At 37.3% G+C, this 24396-nt stretch overlaps 2 protein-coding genes across 2 annotated transcripts in view; one reads left to right on the forward strand and one right to left on the reverse strand.

Moving 5' to 3' along the window:
* Positions 1–488: 488 nt before the first annotated feature.
* Positions 489–13416, reverse strand: LOC106130998 (importin subunit alpha-1). The gene is made up of 11 exons (XM_060952994.1): positions 13226–13416; positions 12478–12625; positions 11994–12141; positions 10804–10885; positions 10121–10338; positions 6256–6347; positions 5449–5627; positions 4520–4713; positions 3350–3521; positions 2222–2323; positions 489–1516 (listed from the first exon to the last, which is right to left on the reverse strand). The coding sequence occupies exons 1-11, from the start codon at positions 13286–13288 to the stop codon at positions 1388–1390; spliced, it is 1527 nt and encodes a 508-aa protein (XP_060808977.1). The 5' UTR covers positions 13289–13416; the 3' UTR covers positions 489–1387.
* A 2376-nt stretch (positions 13417–15792) lies between these two features.
* The window catches only part of LOC106130972 (homeobox protein PKNOX2-like), a 34560-nt gene continuing 25956 nt past the window's right edge, over positions 15793–24396 (forward strand). The window contains exon 1 of the mRNA XM_060952911.1: positions 15793–16113. The gene's annotated coding sequence lies outside the window, so the exon portion shown is untranslated. The remainder of the gene's footprint in view (positions 16114–24396) is intronic.

The following is a 24396-nucleotide window of genomic DNA, read 5'->3' on the forward strand; positions in this document are numbered from 1 at the left end:
TGTTTGATCTTAGGAGTAAGATATGAACAAAAAATAATTGGTTGTATATAAATGCAAATCGTGTATAAAAAAAGTCATTCTTGTAACTTTGAGGTGTGAAATAAAATAAATGTAAAAGCCAAGATTCCCACAACTATTACGAGTCCTATAAACTTTATATGTCTCATGCTTAATTACACGCTCCGCCCCTAGGATTCGGGGCATGATTTACAAAATTGCAGTGGAGATACAAAAAAAAATGTATACGGGACAAATTACATGGATTGAGTTAGAAGTAAGTTTGAGGCTTGTGTTACGTGATACTAACTCAACGATACTATATTTTATAATAAATACTTATATAGATAAACATCCAAGACTCAAGCCAATCAGAAAAAGTTTTTTCTCATCATGCCCTGCACGGGATTCGAACCAGGGACCTCCGGTGTCACAGACAATATTTTTTATTATGAAAGGTTTTTGAAAAACAAAGCAAAAAGTTACAAAGCTAATAGTTTATTATACAAAATTAATATCACAAATCAGTCTGTTATCAGTGCTTTTAAATTTAACAAAACTACATTATACAAAATTTAGGAAACATGGAATCTATAAGTTTTAACAAATAATATCAGAAATTCAAAGCAGTCAACCAGCGAATGCTTTAAAATCCTTTTAACTTCAAACTTCTCAGAAATCACAAGAACATATAAGTTGAATGAAAGATTCAGATTGAAGAAATCATTTTATAAAATATCATTGCTTTAAGTTAGTACCTTATATTAGTGTATTTTCATCACATTTGTTAGGTTTTTAAAAAAATTTAACTTATGTGAAAGTTAATAATAGCCATTTGGATTGAACATTGGACTAATTGCAACTAAGAATAAAATTCTTCTTTTCAAATCTGTTCAAAAAGTAAATGTTTAAAATTAGTAATTAAAATGAGTTATTGCGTAATTTTGTATTTAACATTGGACTTATCACAACAAGAATACAATTCTTCTTTTCAAATCTGTTCAAAAAATTAACGAAACAATTCGTGTGACACACACAGTGTTTAACGGATTGTCAAAAACTATTCCACTGACACTATTTGGAACATTTATTTCTTACTTCAAAATAATCACGATCCCCAATCTAGTACAAGGGTTACACCATCAGTTTTGCGTCAGTTCAGTCCATCAGTTTGCTGTCTGCAAACTGTCGCACTGATTGTGTGATCCTTATCTAGGAGTAAAAGAGTAAAAAACAAATACAAAAATAAGATTACAATTGAAAGAGTTATAACAAAATTAATCTTTTTTACATTAAATCAATACTTATTTTTAGGTGATTTTTATAAGCCGATATTTTTTTTTGTTGCGTGTTTATTTTCTATGTTAAATTTCTACGCTTATATATATATTTAAAAATTTATATTCTGCCCGGGCACGGCACCAAATTGATACTGCTCATTCGTCTCAACTGGTTGAGCGATATTCTCGTCCTGCTCCGCGAAGTACGTGTCTAATATGTGCAATGTTTTCTTGTATATCTGAAAAAGATGTTAAAAATCATTGTTTGTTGGTTTGCTTGTTTGCAATATCTTTATTGCACAAAAATTTACACAATTACATCAAAGAATACAAAGTTATAACAGAAATTAATCACTTGCAATGGCGGACTTGTCCCATGAAGGGATCTCTTCCTGTCCAACCGGCAAACAATAAAAGAAAAAGATAATTAAGTAAAAATAGTGGTCAAGTCAGCAATGAAATAATTATATACTAACCATAAATACCAATAATAAACATACACCCAGCCACTTGATATATATGTATAAACTTATTAATATATCGTAAATATTCCGTTGTATTTTAATATAATATCCCATCATTATATGCTTGAGATTCTTCTTTTAGGCGATGGGCTAGCAACCTATCACTATTTGAATCTCAATTCTATCATTAAGCCAAACAGCTGAACATGGCTTTTTAGTCTTTTCGAGACTGTTCGGCTCTGTCTACACCGCAAGGAATATAGACGTGATTATATTAGTGCGTGTATAATAAAAGTGGAAATCCACAGCCTCCGCCTACCTCAATGGGAAACAGGCGTGATGGTATGTTTGTATGCATGTATGTGGATGAAGCGAAGGAAGTATGCAGAGATCGTGGCAAGTGGAAAGAGGTAGTCTCCGCCTACCCCTCCGGGAAAGAGGCGTGATTTTATGTTTGTATGTATGTATGTGTATAATTACCTGTTCGTTCTCATGCTGCTGCAAGTTCTCGATGTGATCCAAGGCTCCTATTTCCTCCAATTTGAGGCACATCGCTTCTATCTCGCCCAATCTGGTCGCTGCCTGTATATAAATAAATAAAACATATTTAAATATATGTATATATATATATATATATCCTACTAATATTATATCTAAATGCGAAAGTTTGTATGTCAGGATGTCAGTATGGATGTTTGTTACTTTTTCACGCACAAACTACTGGACCAGTTACAATGAAATTTGGCATGTAGGTAGCTGAATATAGGCTACTTTTTATCCCGGAGTTCCCGCGGGATTGATTCGACGCGGACGAAGTCGAGGGCGGCCTCTAGTGTATATATTACATATATATAAATATTGTGGAATAGTTATTTTGGGCATCATTGAAGCCCTCAAGGATGAATTAATTCTCTCCTTTTTTTTTCACATTTTCCATTATTTCTTTGCTCCTTACAGTTGCAGCGTGATGTTATATAGCCTAAAGCCTTCCTCTATAAATGATCTATTCAACCAATAAGAATTTTTTAATTCGAACAACTTGTTCTTGAGATTAGCGCGTTCAAACAAACAAACTCTTCAGCTTTATAATATTAGTATAGATACCCGAAACCGCCGAGCTTGCATGAAGAGTTATGAATGTGGATGAAGCGAAAAAAGTATTATGCAGAGATCGTGGCAAATGGATAGAGGTAGTCTCTACCCACCCCTCCGGGAAAGTCGTGATTTTATGTATTTTATACAAATTATACAAAATGTTTTATACTGACGTTGATGTTAACACTGTGAACAAATCTCTGTTGTTTTTTATCAGTGTTCTTATATATGTACTAGATATATTTAATTTTTATATATATTGTGAAATGATGAAATAGTTATTTGCAAATGATAGATAGCGCCATCTGTTGTTATAATTGTAAACAAAAAGCGACTCGCGCTTTGCTCCGTCTTTAAGCCTAGCCTTTGTCTTGTCTTTGATATACACTGTGAATCACGACGTTGTTTTATTTAAATCGATCCAGTTAAAATATCACCTGAAATTAATATGAAATCAATAAAAAAAAATGTAGGTATATTAATGATGGTGATTTTAAACATTGAACTTGTGACCTGCAACAGATGCACCAAGCCGTCCAGCACCACCAGCACAGCTCTGTGGTCGGGGGAGGCCATCAGGGCGCAGTAAGGGGGGAGGAACCCCGAAGACATCAGGCTCATGAGCTGCAAATCGGAACCGCCCAGGCACAAGTTGGTGAACGCCCACGCCGCCTCCTTTTGACATCTGCGGACGAGAGAGAATAGAAAAAATAGTACTTTTTGACATCTGCGGATGACAGATATATATATATATATAATAATAATAGTAAAAAAAATAAATAAAGAATAAACACACGCGTTCGTCCCTTTAACGTGGATGTCGTAAAAGGCGATCGAGGGATAGGCTTATCGCCTCTTTTATGACATCTGCGGACGAGAGAGAATAGTAAAAAATTGTAAAAAATAATAACATAAAAAAATACAGAATAAACACACGTCTCTTTCCCGTGGATGTCGTAAAAGAAGATTAAGGGATAGGCTTATCAACTTGAAATTCTTCTTTGAGGCGATAGAATTGAAATTCAAATGGTGACAGGTTCTATATCATTAAGCCAAATGGCTGAACGTGGCCTATTAGTACTTTCAAGGCTCTGTCTACCCCGCAAGGGATATAGACGTGATTATATGTACATACATATAATCACGTCTATATCGCTTGCGGGGTATATGTATGTATCCAATTTTGATAATAAATCTACTTATTTTATTCTACGTAGGTATACTAACTTGATATAGTGCCGTTTGGTTCCAAGCACCAATAAGAAAAAAAGAATAGGACCACTCCATCTCGTTCCCATGGATGTCGTAAAAGGAGATTAAGGGACAGGCTCATAAACTTGGGATTCATCTTTTAGGCGATGGGCTAGCAACCTGTCACTATTTGAATCTCAATTCTATCATTAAGCCAAACAGCTGCACGTGGCCTATCAGTATTTTCAAGACTTTTGGCTCTGTCTACCCCGTAAGGGATAAAGACGTGATTATATGTATGTAAGTATGTATGTATCCAATTTTGATAATAAATCTACTTATTCTACGTAGGTATACTAACTTGATATAGTGCCGTGTGGTTCCCGGCACCAATAAAAAAACAGCTGAACGTGGCCATTCAGTCTTTTCAAGACTGTTTGCTCTGTCTACCCCGTAAGGGATAAAGAAGTGATCATATGTATGTATACCAACTTGATATCATCATGGGTGAGCACTTGTATCAGCTCCTGAAGAATGTTCTTGTCCAGCGCCCTCTGTATTTGCTCCTGGGTCCCCGCCAGGATGTTGGAGACCGCCCACGCGGCCTCCTTCCTGATGGAAGGTTTATCACATTGGAGAAGACAGATTATGCGGTCCAAGCATCCGGCGTCGAGGCATCGGTCTGTCTGAAAATTAGGAATATAAATACATTGTATACATACATAAAATTGGGAATATTAATACATTGTATACATACATACATAAAATTGGGAATATTAATACATTGTATACATACATACATAAAATTGGGAATATTAATACATTGTATACATACATACATAAAATTGGGAATATAAATACATTGTTTACATACATACATACATAAAATCACGCCTCTTTCCCGGAGGGGTAGGCAGAGACTACCTCTTTCCACTTGCCACGATCTCTGCATACTTCCTTCGCTTTATCCACATTCATAACTAGAGATCGGATATTCGGATGCATATTTACCTAAAGTTGGGGTGTTGGGTTAATATGGAACGTACTTCTGTACCTAAAAAATTCCAGGATTCGGCATTGATACACTTTATGTTCTAATTATGTATTCAATAATATGAACTGTATTCGTACTGAATAAAAAAGCAAATAACAAATCATCAATCAATGTGGAGAGGGTGAACGAAGGCAGGTTGACTAAGCAGATATACAAGGAGAGTGTGGAGGGAAAGGTTGGAGTGGAAAGAACGTATCTTGATCAAATTAAGGACGTCCTGGTAAAGGGTCAGGTCAAAAGTAGAAGAAGAGAGTTATGAATGTGGATGAAGCGAAGGAAGTGTGCAGAGATCGTGGAAAGTGGAAAGATGTAGTCCCAAAAATTGAAAGAGGTGTGATTTTATGTATGTCTGTGCGCCCGCGCCCACCTGGTGGTCGGAGCCGGTGAGCATGTTGCCGAGCGCGCGCAGCGCCGGCGTGCGCACGGCCGCGTGCCGGTGCTCCAGCAGCGCCAGCAGCCGCCGCAGCAGCCCCGGGGTGCTCTGCACCTCCTCGATCCTCTCGTTCGGCCCGTCCGTCAGGTATGACAGAGCCCAGCACGCGTCCGCTGATCAATTCACAAAATACAAATACTTCATTTGCTATTAATGGCGGTACAATTATAGGTATACCGCACGACACACGATGTTGTGTCGGAGGTTGTGTTGTGTATATGCTCCAATCCGAGAAATCTTTGCTTGTGCGATTTAGACTTTTCGCTGTTTTTGACTGATAGCGTCGCGTGGTTTTTTGTGACTTGTGGCGTATATGTAGATGTCGCCACGTGGTCATGGGAACATGGCCGAGATGGGATTCGAACCTGTGCCTTTCTGCGCATCAAGCATTTTAACCGGGCACCTTATCTATTCAACCATCAACGCTCCGAATAGCTATACTAATATTCTAAAAAGTTTGTTTATTTGAACGCGCTAATCTCAGGAACTACTTAAATTCGAATTGAAAAAATATTTTTGTGTTGAATAGACCATTTATCGAGGAAGACTTTAGGCTATGTATATAACATCACGCTGCAACTATAAGGAGCGAAGAAATAATGGAGAATGTGAAAAAATCGGGGAAAAATTATTCATCCTTGAGTGCTTCAATGATGCATAAAATAACTATTCCACGCGGACAAAGTCGCGGGCACAGCTAGTATATGATAAAGCGTTAGTTTATAATTCTCAAGAACTTACCCAGAACATCATCATCCGTCACCTCAAGAAGTTCAGAGATGTAAGGTAAAGCGGGGGCGACCATTTCGAAATTCACCAACGGATTTTTGTTTCTGTAATCAAAAAAATTAAGAAAAATGATTTGAAATTATTGGTTGCAACATCACATATAAACCTGGTCCGGTACACCGGAGGTTCCGGGTTCGACTCCCGGCATGATGAGAAACGAATTTTAGGCCATATCTATTTGGTTGAAAACCAGATAGATATGGCCGACAGTATAATATTAACCGAACTTACATTTTCACTATGGCGATCTAATTTAAATATTAAAGAAGTGTCATCGGCAAACAGCACTATACCCGCCTGTTTTTCCACCATAAAAGGCTGGTCATTCACATATACCAAGAAGAGGAATGGTCCTAAAATTGAGCCCTGAGGAACACCCATTGAGACGCTTGATCCACTTGACTTTACTCCATTAATATCTACAGTTTGAAGTCTATCAGTCAAATAGGATGCCATTAGTTCAGTTGATTTGTGTTCAAACCCATATTGAGGAAGTTTGCGCAAAGTGTCTGATGATCTACGCAATCAAAAGCTTTAGAGAGATCGCAAAAGACTCCAATTGAATCCTGTGAACGTTCCCACGAGTCATAGATTTGAGTAACAAGTGCTACTCCCGCATCAGTGGTGGACTTCCCGGCAGTGAACCCATATTGTTGGGAAATGAAAATGTTATTGATTTTAAAATACTGTTGCATTTGATTGAGCATCATCTTATCTTGCTCAAAACTGGCAATATAGAAATAGGTCTATAATTGCCAAGGATTGTTTTCTCCCCTTTTTAAAATAAAGGTATTAATTTGCTACATTTCATTAAATTTGGAAAAATACCTTCATCGATACATTCAATAAATATAAAAGATAGATCAGATGCAATAATGTCTATGATTTGACTTATAATACTAACAGACAAACCCCAATGTCTTCAGACTTTCTCAAATTAAGTTGTTTAAGCGCCTTTAATATATTATCAGAGTTAACATATTTAAATTCTGATGGGAGTTGTGTTATTTTTAAGTAGGGTTTCAGCGCGCAATGGACAAGAGTCAACGTCAAAAGTTAGCTCCACAGGGATTTTTGCAATCAAAAGCATTTACTATGTCCTGAGTTTCAGAAATATTTTTGTTACCGGATGCTATTTGTTAAATACTGTCTCTATCTTTGATTTTGCCAGATTATTTATTTCTTCTATTTCTTTAATTTAATTTGGTGCGTTGTTTATTTTACTATTATACTAATGTGAAAAGACTTTGCTTGCCTGCAAACTTTTTTAAATAATTTTGAATAACTTTTGACATACTCTGCAAAACTGGGATCAAAATTGTATTGTTTCTAGGCATATAAGTCATATAATTTTCTATTTTATTTTTATGTAGACCATTCACTGAACTGTAATCTTTTACGAATTTTGACTTGTTTCTGCTTGAACCTTTTTGAATATTCAGCAGAAATGTATGCACGTATCCGAGTCCCTGGGCCAATCAGAGACAGTTCCTTTTCTCATGCCACCCTGGACCACACAGCCCATAACATATAGAAGTACAGTGACCTGCAGAGATTGCTGTAAGTCCACACAGCGGTCCCGAGCTCACCCTGGACCACACAGCCCATAACATATAGAAGTACAGTGACCTGCAGAGATTGAAGTCCACACAGCGGTCCCGAGCTCACCCTGGACCACACAGCCCATAACATATAGAAGTACAGTGACCTGCAGAGATTGAAGTCCACACAGCGGTCCCGAGCTCACCCTGGACCACACAGCCCATAACATATATAAGTACAGTGACCTGAAGAGATTGCTGTAAGTCCACACAGCGGTCCCGAGCTCACCCTGGACCACACAGCCCACAACATATAGAAGTACAGTGACCTGCAGAGATTGAAGTCCACACAGCGGTCCCGAGCTCACCCTGGACCACACAGCCCACAACATATAGAAGTACAGTGACCTGCAGAGATTGCTGTAAGTCCACACAGCGGTCCCGAGCTCACCCTGGACCACACAGCCCATAACATATAGAAGTACAGTGACCTGCAGAGATTGCTGTAAGTCCACACAGCGGTCCCGAGCTCACCCTGGACCACACAGCCCATAACATATAGAAGTACAGTGACCTGCAGAGATTGCTGTAAGTCCACACAGCGGTCCCGAGCTCACCCTGGACCACACAGCCCATAACATATAGAAGTACAGTGACCTGCAGAGATTGCTGTAAGTCCACACAGCGGTCCCGAGCTCACCCTGGACCACACAGCCCATAACATATACAAGTACAGTGTCCTGCAGAGATTGCTGTAAGTCCACACAGCGGTCCCGAGCTCACCCTGGACCACACAGCCCATAACATATAGAAGTACAGTGACTTGCACAGATTGCTGTAAGTCCACACAGCGGTCCCGAGCTCACCTTTACTTAACCTTACCTTACCTTAACTTTGCCCTCCCAATACATATTCGATAACATCATGCATGTTAGGAAAAACTTAGACTCTTTCAAAAAAGTAGGTGAATGTACTAGTAGATCACTGCGGAACAATTACAAGTTGTCGATCCCAGCACATCGGCTGGCTAAGGTAGGAAAATCATTTCTGATTAATTGTATAAGATTTTATAATAAATTACCAAAAAGTGTTCTTGAAATGAATGATAGAAAATTCAAACAGTATATTAAAGTTGAGCTTTGTAGGAAAGCCTATTACAGCACGGATGATTATATTAATGATAAACATGTGTGGCCCGAGCTGGACATAATGGCCTCTTAAATGCTTGTGTATTTTTGACATGATCTTGACATAATTTGTACAGTATGTACATATTTTATTTTATATTTATTTTATTTGACGAAATATTCATATTGACATAATCAGTTCTACATTCATACATGTTTTTTAATGTAGACAATGTGCATTCGTCCACGATTTAGATTTAAGAGATCTATATTTGTAAATTGACGTCCTATGAAAATGCTGCAGTGTAGTTTGTTCCGCCGCTTCTTCTACACATGCGCTTTGGAAGCGGTAGTAGTTATAATTAGATTTAAGTTATGTGACGTCAATAAGTGATACCTTGTATCCAATTTTGAAAATAAATCTATTCTATTCTATTCTATTCACCCTGGACCACACAGCCCATAACATATACAAGTACAGTGACCTGCAGAGATTGCTGTAAGTCCACACAGCCGTCCCGAGCTCACCCTGGACCACACAGCCCATAACATATACAAGTACAGTGACCTGCAGAGATTGCTGTAAGTCCACACAGCGGTCCCGAGCTCACCCTGGACCACACAGCCCATAACATATACAAGTACAGTGACCTGCAGAGATTGCTGTAAGTCCACACAGCCGTCCCGAGCTCACCCTGGACCACACAGCCCATAACATATAGAAGTACAGTGACCTGCAGAGATTGCTGTAAATCCACACAGCGGTCCTGAGCTCACCCTGGACCACACAGCCCATAACATATAGAACTACAGTGACCTGCAGAGATTGCTGTAAGTCCACACAGCCGTCCCGAGCTCACCCTGGACCGCACAGCCCATAACATATAGAAGTACAGTGACCTGCAGAGATTGCTGTAAGTCCACACAGCGGTCCCGAGCTCACCCTGGACCGCACAGCCCATAACATATAGAAGTACAGTGACCTGCAGAGATTGCTGTAAGTCCACACAGCGGTCCCGAGCTCACCCTGGACCGCACAGCCCATAACATATAGAAGTACAGTGACCTGCAGAGATTGCTGTAAGTCCACACAGCGGTCCCGAGCTCACCCTGGACCGCACAGCCCATAACATATAGAAGTACAGTGACCTGCAGAGATTGCTGTAAGTCCACACAGCGGTCCTGAGCTGGCTGACGGGCGTGGCGGCGCTGAGGGCGGGCAGCAGCGCCGGCAGGGCTCCGGCGGCCAGCACGCGGTCGCGGGCGGCGGCGCCGTCGCCGGCCATATTGCCGAGCGCCCAGGCCGCCTGCTCGCCCGCCGCCCCGCCGCGGGGCAGCATCGACACCAGCTTGGGTATCGCCCCGCCCTGATGGAGACAATACACACTAACTTACAACACTATTAATTATTATTGTCGGAAAAATCTGATTGGAGGTATCTATGGACTAAAAATTATCTAGCTCAGAGAAAAAAGTATTTTCTCTGAGCTAGATAATTTACTACACTAGTACCGCACTTCACTATACACCTCTGTTCGGATGTAACCGGCACTTAAGCTAGGAGGAAGAAGAAGCTTCTTCGGTGAACTTTTATAGCGAACAAATTCGCGGGCAACAGCTAGTATACATACATAAAATAACGCCTCTTTCCCGGAGGGGTAGGCAGAGACTACCTCTTTCCACTTGCCACGATCTCTGCATACTTCCTTCGCTTCATCCACATTCATAACTCCCTTCATGCAAGCTCGGCGGTTTCGGGAACCCTTGACCTGACCCATAACCAGGACGTCCTTAATTTGATAATATAATAAAAATATAAAATATATACATACATCAATAACTGCCAAAGTATGTTCGTGTGTTCCTGAAGCAATATTCGTCAGCGCCCACGCAGCCTCAAACTGCAAATCAGCGCTGTAACAATACATACAGACATACATAAAATGACGGCCTCTGTGGCGCAGCGGTAATACGCTTGTCTGTGACACCGGAGGTCCCGGGTTCGAATCCCGGCGAGGGCATGATGAGAAAATAGCTTTCTCTGATTGGCCTGGGTCTTGGATGTTTATCTATATAAAAATATTTATTATAAAATATAGTATCGTTGTGTTAGTATCTCGTAACACAAGTCTCAAAGAACTTACTTCGAGGCTAACTCAATCAGTGTAATTTGTCCTGTATATATTTATTTATTTATATTTATTATGAAATCACGCCTTTTTCCCGGAGGGATAGGCATAGACTACATCTCTCCACTTGCCACGATCCCTGCACACTTCTTTTGCTTCATCCACATTCATAACTCTCTTCATGCAAGCTCGTCCAAAGGAAGACCCTTTGCCAGGACGTCCTTGATTTGATCAAGATTTGTTTAATTTGATCAAGATAGTATGTAACAACTGATGATAAATTATTTGTAATATTACTCATATCATTTCACAGAAATTTACAAAGTTACAAGTTATAGCACATACATACATATAATCACGTCTATATACCTAGCGGGATAGACAGAGCAATTTCAAGACTGCTGGCTTCGCCTACCACGCAAGGGATATAGATGTGATTATATGCTTGAATGACTAATAGTGATTAATAAATGAAGATTGATAATAATTAAAAGCGTAACAGCGCTAGTTTCACGCGCGATAATAACCGTGCTGAAATAAAATGAAATGAAATATTCTTTATTTACTTGAAACATGGTACAAATGTTTGTTGCCGTGTGGTTGCCGGCAGTGCCGTGTGGTTCCCGGCACCATTACAAAAAAGAATAGGACCACTCCATCTCTTTCCCATGGATGTCGTAAAAGGCGACTAAGGGATATGCTTACAAACTTGGGATTCTTTTTTAGGGCGATGGGCTAGCAACCTGTCACTATTTGAATCTCAATTCTATCATTAAGCCAAATAGCTGAACGTGGCCATTCAGTCTTTTCAAGACTGTTGGCTCCGTCTTCCCCGCAAGGGATATGGACGTGACCATATGTATGTATGTACTATAGGAGATAGAATTCCTCACCAATCGTCTCTGTCCAAAGCGTCTACCAATGGCTTGATGACTCCAGCGGCGACCATCATGGAGATGGGCGGGTTCTGTTCCCGGGAGAGCATCCGGCGCGCCGCACGCGCCGATACGGTTTTTGTTGATATGTCCGCTGATTTAAGACCTGAAACCAAAAAAATAACTTATGAAAAAGCCACCTCATGTCATATCACCTCGTTTAAATGTTTTATTTGAAAATGCTGCAGTGCAGTTTGTTACCGCTTCTGCTGCACTGACGCCTTGGAAGCGGCAGTAAACTTAGTTTTAAGTAATGCCACTACACAAATATCCGAACTTAGAATAGAATGTGGACGAGAGAATACATTATAAACTTGGGATTCTTCTTTGATCTTTCGGCGATAGGCTAGTGACCCCAATATTTCTTTCTTCCTGGCGGTGGTATATTCTTGTTTCTATAGGAAGTCAATTCGTTATAGCTAATTACATAAGCTACACTTACCCTGAACAATGGCCTCCGGAAGCAGTTCAACCTCCTCAACTTTCACCTCATGGGACTCCGGAGAGAGGGCGCGCCTCTTCAGCAGCTGGTCATCGCGCGCTTGCTTGCGGAGAGCGACGCTGACCTCCGCTCGCTTGCGTCGGAGATCCTGGGATTATTTAGTAATAAAATATGAAGTGTAAAGGTCTATCTATATTTATAAAAGCCGAAAACTCACTTGTGACAATATCTTAATACATCTGTATTATCAAAATAAAATAAAAAAATGACTTTAATGGACCTTTTGTGAATTGTTTCTTTAGGTAGAGGTTTTCTTAGGAAGGCCTCAAAAATAAGATTTAAAAAAAATGACATTAATGGACCTTTTGTGAATTGTTTCTTTAGGTAGAGGATTTCTTAGGAAGGCCTCAAAAATAAGACAATAACTATAATTCAAAAGTACATACATCATGCCCCTTTTTTTCGAGGGGTAAACAGAGATAACATCTTTCCACTAGCCTAGTGGCAATCCTGCATATTTATTTATTTAGCTCTCTAAATAATCTAACCATTCTCAACTATTCACCGTCGGATGCAAAAAAAATTTGAATTTTTCTCCTTAAGTCTATAAAAACGAAGGTGGGATTAAAAATAGTCTGTTGTCATTTAATAGTGGTTCTTATTCATTTTTGTGAAAACTTAAGACGTTACATCATTTTTGTGCATAAATAAGTCTATTAACAACGTAGTAAGTAAAGGATTTACTAACCGTTGTACCGTGACCAACATTTTTGTACGATGACAACCTGGATGCACGCGTGTTTTCTGCCATTGTAAATTAATAATTGTTATTAACGAAAAGAAACAAAGTGACTAGCACTAATTACAGTAGAAAATATTTGTTTAAAAGAATTAATTCGATTTTCTAAATTGACTTCAACGTTTCAACGGATCACGAAGCTAGAGAATTCAAAATGATGTGACAGCCGGAAATTCCTCGCCATATGACGGAAACATTTGTTCACCTGTCAAAGTATTGCCAATAAATAAGAAAAAAACAAAGATCCAGCCGGATCCAGCAAGTTTAAAATTTATAGCGACAATAAATATTTAGAATAACTTATGCATAAAATATAAATTATTGCATTTACACTTCAAATGCAATGAAATAAATAATGGAAATGATCTCGGATCAAATAAATAAAATAGCATAGAAATGAACTTTTATTTATTAAGATCGATTATTTTCGATTTATTAAGATATCGATATATTTTTGTTTAAATAAAATAATCCTTTGCATATTTTCAGTGTCACATACAATCAAATGATATAACACTTATAGAAGTGATGTTTCAATATATTTCTCACGAAACTTCAGTCGCCAGCATAGATTTTTTAAAGTTTTTATCCCTAGTGGGGTAGGTAGAGCCAACAGACTTTAATAGACTTGAAAAGACTATAATAAAAGTAAAAATTAAATTTCTGTACACGTTTGTATATACTAACAAAATATGACTATTTACGTCAAAACAAAATGAGACGATGAAGAAACAGAAGAAGAGTTAAAAAGTTTGAAAAAAAAAACAGCGTCTGTCTGGAAATATGTTTGTTTGTACACGCTTATCTCTGGAACGGATTCTAATGAAACTTTTGATGTAGCACCATGATGGTCTAGCTGAACTATAGGAATATAGAAATGACACCTTAAGAAAAGTTGTTCAGTGTGGTCACTATTTTCTAATGAGGTATAAAAATAAATAACCTGGAACAACTGACGCAGCACAAGTTGTTGTTCAGCCTATATCATCAAGACTCACACACACCACAATTAACGTACGAAAAAAATATAATCAATCGGAACAATCGTAGTTACTCAAACACAGAAAGGATTTTATAGGCACATCTAAGGTTAATGCATGCACCACACCATACCAACCATTATGATATACATAAGTATAATAACGTGTATATCCCTTACAGAGTAGTCAGTGCTAACAGTATTGAAAAGGCTGAGAGGCGACGCTTAGCTTCAAAAATACCAAGTTTGCTAACCTTTCCCTAAGCCGCCTTTCATAACATCCATGGCCATTTACGCAGTCTCAGTATACGAGTGCCACATCAAGTTAAGACTCGTGAGTCTTAACTCTGGCCACTCCATCATAACATTACTATTTATAGTTCCATGGTATTATGTGTCGGTGCCAATGCCTGCTGTATTTAAAAAAATGTTTTACAATGATCAGCAGGCCAATTCTGTTAACTATTTGAGTGTTCGAGATATATTTAATAATTTCGTTACTTAATTCTATTACATATTTGAACGACATAGGTATTCTGCTGTGGTTTTCTGTTACTTTGTTACAAAAATGGACCCAGTTGCTTCCTTTACAACACAGATTGTAAAAGTCAATCAAAGGTTTTATACTTGTTTATGTAGGTATGTCAATCTACCACAGACGAATATTGGTGTATTTTTCTATATCTCGTTTACTATTGGTTGTTTATGTTATTTTTTGTTGGTAGAGAAATTTATTAACTTTAAATAAATAAATATAAATAAAAATGTCACTATCGAAATCGTAATTCCATCATTAGCCAATTAGTTTGACTTTTCAGTCTTTTTCATAGTATTGATTCTGTCTATTCCGTAAGGGATAAAGACGTATTATAAAATGTATGATTAAAACACAATTATGTTAGACAATGTGAAATAGTAATAAATCATTATAATTAAATCAAGACCCAAAAGCGAATTAAATAATAAATAAAATTAATGATAGCAAAAGAAAAAAAATTTCGGCCAAGGCTCTAAATGAGCCACATTTTCTGTCTTTCGTTATGCAGGTATCTAGCAGTTCACTAACTTCAATATTAATCAAACTGCATTGCGACTACAGTCACCAAATTAATGCAGTTGAGATGAACATCTGAAAAAAGTACTGAATAAAATAAGAAGAAGTAGGAGGCGTCCCTACGACAGATATTGAGTGGTGGGACGGGCCTAACATGCGCAAAGACGTATTACACTAAAATAATGTTACGTTAGGCTATAATTAACCTATGCCACGGCTAACACTTTCATATGACGAACTAGACTACGAAACGATCGTAAATTGGCTTTATTAAAACGAGTTTACTGAACATCATGAACGTGTAATTACGCAAAACGTTACGCCGCTGGGCGTGACATCACAAATCAGTCCGGTCGGGTTGAAGACAACACATCTATATGCTGTCCTTATCTTCATTTCACGATAGAAAGGGAGAGCTATAGCTGGCAGGCTGGCGTTGATCGTATTCTGTCGAGGGTGTCGCCATTTTCGTTTTGACGAATATTGACAGCAGGGCAGACAGACAGCGGCGCGGTAGACGACGCAGCGCCTGCGAGACTATTTTTATTTTGATTGTGATTCATTTAACGTGCAAACATTGTTAGTTAATTCTTCGTTAATCGGTTGCTTGTCAAAACAGTGTTTACTAAACGCAACACAGTGATTTATGATAGATTAGTTCGGAAATTGCCGATTTTTGGTGCTAACCTCTTCCTTTTTTTTACTAGTGTTTTTGAGAGACTGCAATCTGACTGTGATCGATATGTGCAAGATGTACTTCAGATGACTCTGCAAGATTATCCAACCTCCTGTTGTTTTCCTCTGGTAAGTGATGTATTATCATGATAAATGCTTTATATTTTTATGGGAATTGTTATCAAATAAGTGCAAGTCTTTATTGTACATAATCTTGATTAGTGATTTAGTTTATAATGGATTTATGTAGATAATAGTATGAATAAAAACTAAAATTGAAGGTGATCTTTTGTTGCGGTAGCTCCAGTTTGTTTACGAACTGTCACGGGCAGTATACGGCCTAAGATATATTGCCTGGGTTGGCGACTATGCGTGGGCAAAATGCGCAACGAAATATAAACCTTACGTCTGTATTTTAAGATCCATTTTTGTATTGTAGATGCTACGATAACGGCCCGTAGAATTAATTTATCACACGCCGGGCTTGACAAGTTGAAAACATAAATTCGACCTTGGTGCCCCACGTGGTTTTACGGTGTTCCGATTCCAAATTACGAACTTTTTAAATAGATTGTTAACGATTAGCGATTCTATTTTTATATTTTGAGGCACTGCATTTTTCGATGACCTCCGGTGAGTGGCAGCATTGCGTTTCTGACAAAAAAAAATATTATAAGACATTAAAAATGGAATTTTAATTTAGTTTAATAAAATCGCGTGAGTTAACTCTAATTTATATTCGTTTTTAAGTTGCGTACCTACTTTGTGATATATCTAAAGTTTTAAACATATTTAATAACTTTAGTCACGTTGGTTTTTTTATTATCACCCATCAAAATTATTTTTATGAAATAGGTGTATAAATATATCAACCAAGAGCAAGCTTTTTATACCGAGTCTACATTTGGTGTTCATTATTATTGATTAAAACTGTACCATATATTGGTAAGCAAAGGATTTTTAAAGAAACATAGTTTTATTAATAAAGATATATAATAAGGTATACTTTAAATATAATTTTACTATATAGTAAAATTATTGTATAATAGTAGGTAAGTAGTGTTGATACTAAGATTTTCAACATCATAGGCCTAAGTACAGGATTCATAAAGCATTGAAAATATCTTGTCACATAGGCAATGTTTACTTATACCACATACTTATAGTGTCATTCCGGGCGAGGCATGGTGACCTGCAACACGGGTTCTTTTACCACCTAGGGTGGACATCGCATCTCCACAAATATACTGTCCACTGGTATTATTGTTCAGTCATTGTTTGGCTCCCGGCACAAATAGAAAAAAAGCATAGGACTATTCCATCTATTTCATGGATGTTGTAAAAGGCGACTAAGGGATAGCCTTATAAACTTGGGGTTCTTCTTAGGCGATAGACTAGCAACCTGTCACTATTTGAATCTCAATTCTATTATTAAGCCAAATCGCCGAATGTGGCGTATCAGTCTTTTCAAGATTGTTGGTTCTGTCTATTCCGCAAGGGATAAAAATTTGACTATATACATGTCATAGTTTATAACACAAACTTAAAGTTACAGGTGAATTTGTTGTGGATTTAAATAAACAATTTTATTTATTTACTAGCTGTGTCCCTGACTTCGTCCGCGTGAAATAGTTATTTTGGGCATCATTGAAGCCCCCAAGGATGAATAATTTACCCTGTTTTTTTTTCACATTTTCCATTATTTCTTTGCTCCTAATAGTTGAAGCGTGATGTTATATAGCCTAAAGCCTTCCTCAATAAATGGTCTATTCAACACAAAAATAATTTTTCAATTCGAACCAGTAGTTCTTAAGATTAGCACGTTCAAATAAACAAACTCTTCAGCTTTATAATATTAATATAGATGATATGTTTTGATTGTTGGTGATTTTTATCTAGGTATAAATGATGAAACTGTCTAAATTACTAATGTAAAGATAGGGTTAAAGAAGACAATCTGCAAGGCCAAGGGCTATCCAATATCCAAGTAAAAAAATATCAATGGGTAGATAATTTGCATGCTATAATTAATGGCATATCAGGAGGAAATATGTTTAATGCTACATATTTTGTAAACCTTTATCAAAAGCAAATAAAGATTCTATTCTGTTCTTTTTTGTAATATCTTTTTGAAACAAAAATTATATTGCACAAAAATAAAAAAAAAATTAGCATACCTAAATGGGAATCTCGGAGAGTCAAGATAATAAATGTATTGAATGAAATGAGAAATATTCTGATGAAAAGTCAGATAAAGAGTACCGGATACCGATGAACTTGCTCCAAAAGATTGATAACTAAAAAATAAAACTCTTTAATTACATAACAATATATGTATACTAGAGGCCGCCCGCGACTTCGTCCGCATGGAAACCCTATCAATCCCGCGGGAACTCTGGGATAAAAAGTAGCCTATGTGTTATTCTGGGTCTTCAGCTACCTACATACCAAATTTCATGGTAATCGGTTCAGTAGTTTTTGTCGTGAAAGAGTAACAAACATCCATACATCCATACAAACTTTCGCCTTTATAATAGTAGTTGGATGCTTAATTTTTTGTAAGGTTGCTAGCCCGTCGTCTAAAAGAAGAATTCTAAGTTCCGTTAATATTTTAGGCCCGTTGAACTGCTTGAAGAAGTAGTGAAGAATAAGAACCAAATTCGGCCGTGATAAAAGTGCGAGTCAGACTTGCGCACGAAGGATTCCATACTATCACCGTCATCACGTTTGTTGCAAAATTTGTTAAATTAAAATCGACCAAAAATTAATTTATCTATACTATATACTATAATGTTATAAAGTTGAAGAGTTTGTTTGTTTGTTTGAACGCGCTAATCTCGGGAACTACTGGTTCGAAATGAAAATTTCTTTAATAGACCATTTATCGAGGAAGGCTTTAGGTTATACAACATCACGCTGCAACTATAAGGAGCAAAGAAATAATGGAAAATGTGAAAAGAACGGGTAAAATTATTCATCCTTGAGGGCTTCAATGATGCCCAAAATAACTGTTCCACGCGGACGAAGTCGCGGGCATAGCTAGTTCATTCATAGAATCGTCTGATAGGCTACGTTCAGCTGTTAGGCTTAATGATAGAATTGAGATTCAAATTGTGACAGGTTTCTAGTCCATTGCCTATAAGAACAATCACAAATTTATGAGCCCATCCCTTAATCGCCTTTTACGACATGCATGAAAGAGCTTATTCTTTGTTAAATTGGTGTCGGGAAAAATTGTATTAAAAATTACGTTTGTTGTATGGAAGGCGTGTGGTTCCCGGCACTATTACAAAAAAGAATAGGACCACTCCATCTCTTTCCCATGGATGTCGTAAAAGGCGACTAAGGGATAGGCTTATAAACTTAGGATTCCTCTTTTAGGCGATGGGCTAGCAACCTGTCACTATTTGAATCTCGGTTCTATCATTAAGCCAAATAGCTGAACGTGGCCATTCAGTCTTTTCAAGACTGTTGGCTCTGTCTACCCCGCAAGGGATATAGACGTGATCATATGTATGTATGTATGTATGTTGTATGGAAGGCCATCTTTAATAATAACTTTTTATTTAATAAATATTTAGTGAAAATTTTAAGCAAGAAAATAAGAAAAGACATAACATGTACTGCGAAAATTTCAGCTTTTTACCTACCACGGTTTACGAATTACAGCTTGAAGACAGACGAACATACGGGCAGAAAGACAGCCGAGGCTTAGTAATAGTTCGGAACCCTTAAAAAGTATGGCAAGAGCCTTACCTTAGAAATACGAGCATGCATTTCTTATGAATGTAATTACGAGTAAATATAATTATTATCTATATAATCCTAAAATATCTATCTATTACCGAAGGCAACGTTGGCACATAATTATAATAATCTAATAGTTATATCGTCAATTATGAAGTGTTGGATCCGCCATTATTTTAGAAAGTGGAATATTACATGAGGAAATTTCGCAACGGTTTTATATTAAGCCGTGGTTTTATTGATGAGTTAGCCGTTGCCCGTAAATTCGGTAAGGTGAGTAAAAAAAATTTGAGAAAGATGGTGGCGAATTTGCTGAAGAGTTAAGGTGAAAAAAAAAAAGGTAAATTCGATGATAAGCATGAGTTTAATGAAATTAAGACTGACTTTAAGCCCGGATAAAAGTTCCCGAAGGATCTGCGGTAGACCCACCATAGCAAGTGGACAGATTCGCTAGGTAGCTCGCTACTTAACTGTGAATGAAATAAAAAAAAAACCTAGTTCACATACAAAATGCGACGACAAAATATTGATGTTAATAAATCAAAGATATTTCACTCATAACTTTGGTTTAACGTTATTAAAATCTGTCCATAACTCGAGTGCCCAATTATACTGCCGGCCACCGCGTCACTTGGCCGTAATGGCGTCGGTTCCCGCCTTTTTCGCTGTCACAGCGGTTTTTTCGCGGGAAAACTGGCGAGAGAAAATCTCGAGTTTTGCAATAGTATTTGCAAATTTTTTGGTAATATTTCCCCTTGCGAATTCATGATTTTAGCTATTTCTGTAAAGATATTTTAATAAATTTATTTAGGGGCCACATAGTTTACCTTACAACACCCGCAGATAATTTTAGTACCTTTTAAACCATAAAAGAATTTTCATGTTCCGAAGGTTACCTCTCACAGACAATATTCAGAACTTTAGTATTATATTAGTAGATACTAACATACATATATATTGTAGTCTCAGCCTAGTGGTTGAGTTTCTTATTCGGTTATTTTTGTACGAGCACTTTTTTAATTAAAGTTTTACTGACTTTATTTTCAAAGTTAGGCGAATCCTTGGAAAATTAGTAGGTATATGTAGTACAACACACGGAAAAAGTTCTAAAAAAAGGAAAAAGCCGGTTTTACACGCGTTTTTTTTCGTTTTTGCAGACTAGTAAAAATGTGAACAAGACACAGTGACGGTAGCTACAACCATTCCATGGTAGCGATGGAAAACCGTAGTGTGTGCCAACTGTAAAAATTGTAAAAGTCAATCAAGGGAAAAGGATAATAAATTTGAGATTCTTATTCTAGCTTACAAGTCATTATTTGAATCTCAGTTCTATCATAAAGTCATACAGCTGAACGTGGCTTTTCAGTCTTTTCTAGATTTGGTTGTTGTATGTATGTATGTATGAACAAAGGTAGATAACGCATCTTCCCACACGGGGGTCGTTGATTAGAAACATTTCCTTTTGTGACTGCCGGCATCTAATTTAGGGGTGGCAATGGCAACCCCACGTCTGGAAATTGCGAATAAGGTTTCGATTGGAAAATAAATGTTATCTTGAATTGTTTAATTTTTGTTGGAAATTGGTGGTTAGAAAAGTATTTATTTTCATTCATGAGACGTTACCAATGTGAGCGACAAATTAAAAAAAAAAACATTTAAAAACCCGCTTAGGTAGGTTTCACGCGGGAAAAATTACTTTAATTCATGAATCTTACATCTCCTTTTACCTAATTGGTGTTAGAAAGAGTCGGAAACATTATAAATGGCCTTATTTAAAAAAAGATGGGAAATAAAACGTTCGCTCGAGGTTATTTTTAATATTGTTCTTTTTTTTTTAATTTCGTTCGTTACTTAAAAGCCAGTTTATGTTTCATAGCACCTAGGTACTTTGTTTTTCTTTTCTTCAGACCAGCATGGGAGTAAGAACTACAGAAGTTGTATACTACAAAAAAATGCAAAGCATTGATTGCGAACCACGCGAAAACAAAGGATTGCTAGAGATGTTGAATTAAAAGTTCCGAACAAAGAGTCGAGGCGGGAGTTACGTACATTTTGTGCATTATTTATAAAACTGTTCCTCTTTAGAGATGCATGTTGCGAAGATTGGAGAAGGAAATGAGACACGTGCCTTGTTTTATTTAAGTCTTTGTTTCTTGGGTATACTTAGTATATACTATTTACTTAATAACCAGTCTAATTTTTAAAACCATATTATTATACATACATGCGTAATGTTTCTCGGGTAAACTCGGGTCAGTAAACTAAAATCTGTAAATATTCTCTTCTATTCTAGTTTTTGGTTTGCTTAGCTTTTTATTTCTTGAGCTACAAAGAGCCACTTCCAAAAATCCGGCAACATCCCGCAGTTCCAAATTCAAATTTAAAAATCGAATCCACGTCAGTGGAGAGGGTGCCTGACCCCTAGTGTGCTTGTTTTTGTGAATGTTTCCTTTTTTCCCGGCAGTAACCGTAGATTAGGTGGCCAGTGTCAAATTTTGTTTTTCTTACATGACTTTGGAAACAATGATTGTCAGGCTTTGTTCTGACCCATAGACTGATTAAAAATAACTTTTCTAGCAAAGAGGTGTATAACGATACATTCTTGTGAATAGGTGTACTAAAGGACAGTTATTAATGAACTATAATTTGAAATGCAGATGGTTAAAGGTGCATAGCACCACTTTACCACATCCAGGTGCTAAAGGTCTTAAATACCGGTATTAAAAAAGCAATTATGATGTTCTATGCATGGGTTCATTATATAATTACTTAATGTAGCATATAATTCTTTTTATTTTAAAAACTTATCAAGTATTATATCTTAATAAATACATACATACATATCGTCACGTCTATATCCCTTGCGGGGTGGACAGAGCCAACAGCCTTGAAAAGACTGATAGTTATAGTGACAAGTTGCTAGCCCATCGCCTAAAAGAAGAATCCCAAGTTTATAAGCCTATCCCTTAGTCGCCTTTTACCTATTTGTTTTTTTTATTGGTGCCGAAAACCATACGCCTTAAAAATATATATATATGTATTATATTTATATTATCTAGATCTATAAATAGTGTGTGCCAATTTTTCATTATTAAAAATTAAAAAAATGCTTATTTTAGGATTCGTCTTTTAGGCGATGGACCTAGGCAACCTGTTACTATATCTGAATCCCAAATCCATCATTAAGCTATCAAGCTATTACGTAACTTCTCGATCTTATGACCATTAGCTCTGTCTATCTCGCAAAGGATAAAGACGTGTCATAAGTATACGTGCGACCAAAAACCTACTAATAGAATATTGCCTGGAATAATATTATAGTAGGTATTTTATGTCCTTAAATTTTCACGGAAGCGAAGTCCCGAAAGTGTGATGTGTTTGTTAATCATTCATGCAAAAACTATAAAACGGATTTTCTTGAAACTTTCCAGTAATGTAGCCTGGCCTAGTCCCAGTTGCATCCTCACCACTCTGGAGAGGAGCCCGGGGTAAGACCTTGATCATGGATCCTGGGTTGGGTGAGTCAGGTTTTTACACGAAGCGACTCCCGTCTGACCTCCGTAACCTTTGCAGGGGAACCTAACCCGTATTGGATCATATGTTTACACATCCAGTTGCCTGAATGTGCAGGTTTTCTCACGACGTTTTCCCTCACCGTAAGAGCATCGGTTAGTTATCAAACTAATACATACATATGGTCACATCTATATCCCTTGCGGGGTAGACAGAGCCAACAGTCTCGAAAAGACTGAATGGCCACGTTCAGCTATTTGGCTTTATGATAGAAAAGAGATTCGAATAGTGACAGGTTGCTAGCCTATCGCCTAAAAAAGAATCCCAAGTTTGTGAGCCTATCCCTTAGTCGCCTTTTACGACATCCATGGGAAAGAAATGGAGTGGTTCTATTCTTCTTTGTATTGGTGCCGGGAACCACACGGCACAATATATCAAACTAATGTAGGTACTTAACTTCTAAAATAGTCATGGCCGCGGTGGGATTCGAACCGGTGGTGCCTTTATGCGCAACCGCGTTTTGACCAGTCACCTTACCGATTGGACCACCGACCCTCTATGTGCAATGGAACCTAGACATTGGAGTAATATATAAATTAAAATTTTAGCAGGAATAAGTCGCGGCCGACAGCTTTTATCAACATTGTTACGAAACAGTTTCTAAGTTAATTTCTTGAAGCGCCAAGAGATGGCGCTGTGCGATTTTAAAACGCGATATGGTTGGCTGTTAGAATAAACCGTATAAGATTGAAGTGTTGAATTTGATACTAACGCCAGGAGGATGAGTATTCTAAGGAATACGAAAAATTTTTTTTGTCCCGTCGGTATTATAGTACCGAATTGGGATTATATTAATATAAAAATAAAAGAAATAAGTTAAACAAATAAAATTATATACGACATAAATTGAAGTAACTTAAAAAAGAAAAAATGAAATTAAGGTATCTTAGTATATATGTATAAATAATTTACTTATAAGAAATATGTCGCGTTGGGACTTTTTAATTTTCATAAATCACTGAAAAAAAAATAAAGATCTGTTTAAATACAGTTTTACTTTTGAAAAAAATAAATACGTAGGTTAGAAAAACAAATTATATTTCAGGGTAGCCTTCTGAGCCCCTCGTGGTAAATTTTGCTAAATAATTGAGA

Source organism: Amyelois transitella, chromosome 30, assembly GCF_032362555.1.
Source record: "Amyelois transitella isolate CPQ chromosome 30, ilAmyTran1.1, whole genome shotgun sequence".
Taxonomy (NCBI): Eukaryota; Metazoa; Arthropoda; class Insecta; order Lepidoptera; family Pyralidae; genus Amyelois; species Amyelois transitella.

What these genes read in the sequence shown, in the direction of transcription:
- LOC106130998 (XM_060952994.1), bottom strand. Translation starts at nt 13,288, where the DNA reads ATGGCAGAAAACACGCGTGCATCCAGGTTGTCATCGTACAAAAATGTT. An exon ending in ATGTTGGTCACGGTACAACG is followed by an intron (nt 12,626 to 13,225) that starts GTTAGTAAATCC and finishes AAATAATCCCAG; the next exon opens with GATCTCCGACGCAAGCGAGC. An exon ending in TCACCGGCTCCGACCACCAG is followed by an intron (nt 4,714 to 5,448) that starts GTGGGCGCGGGC and finishes CCTAATTTTCAG; the next exon opens with ACAGACCGATGCCTCGACGC.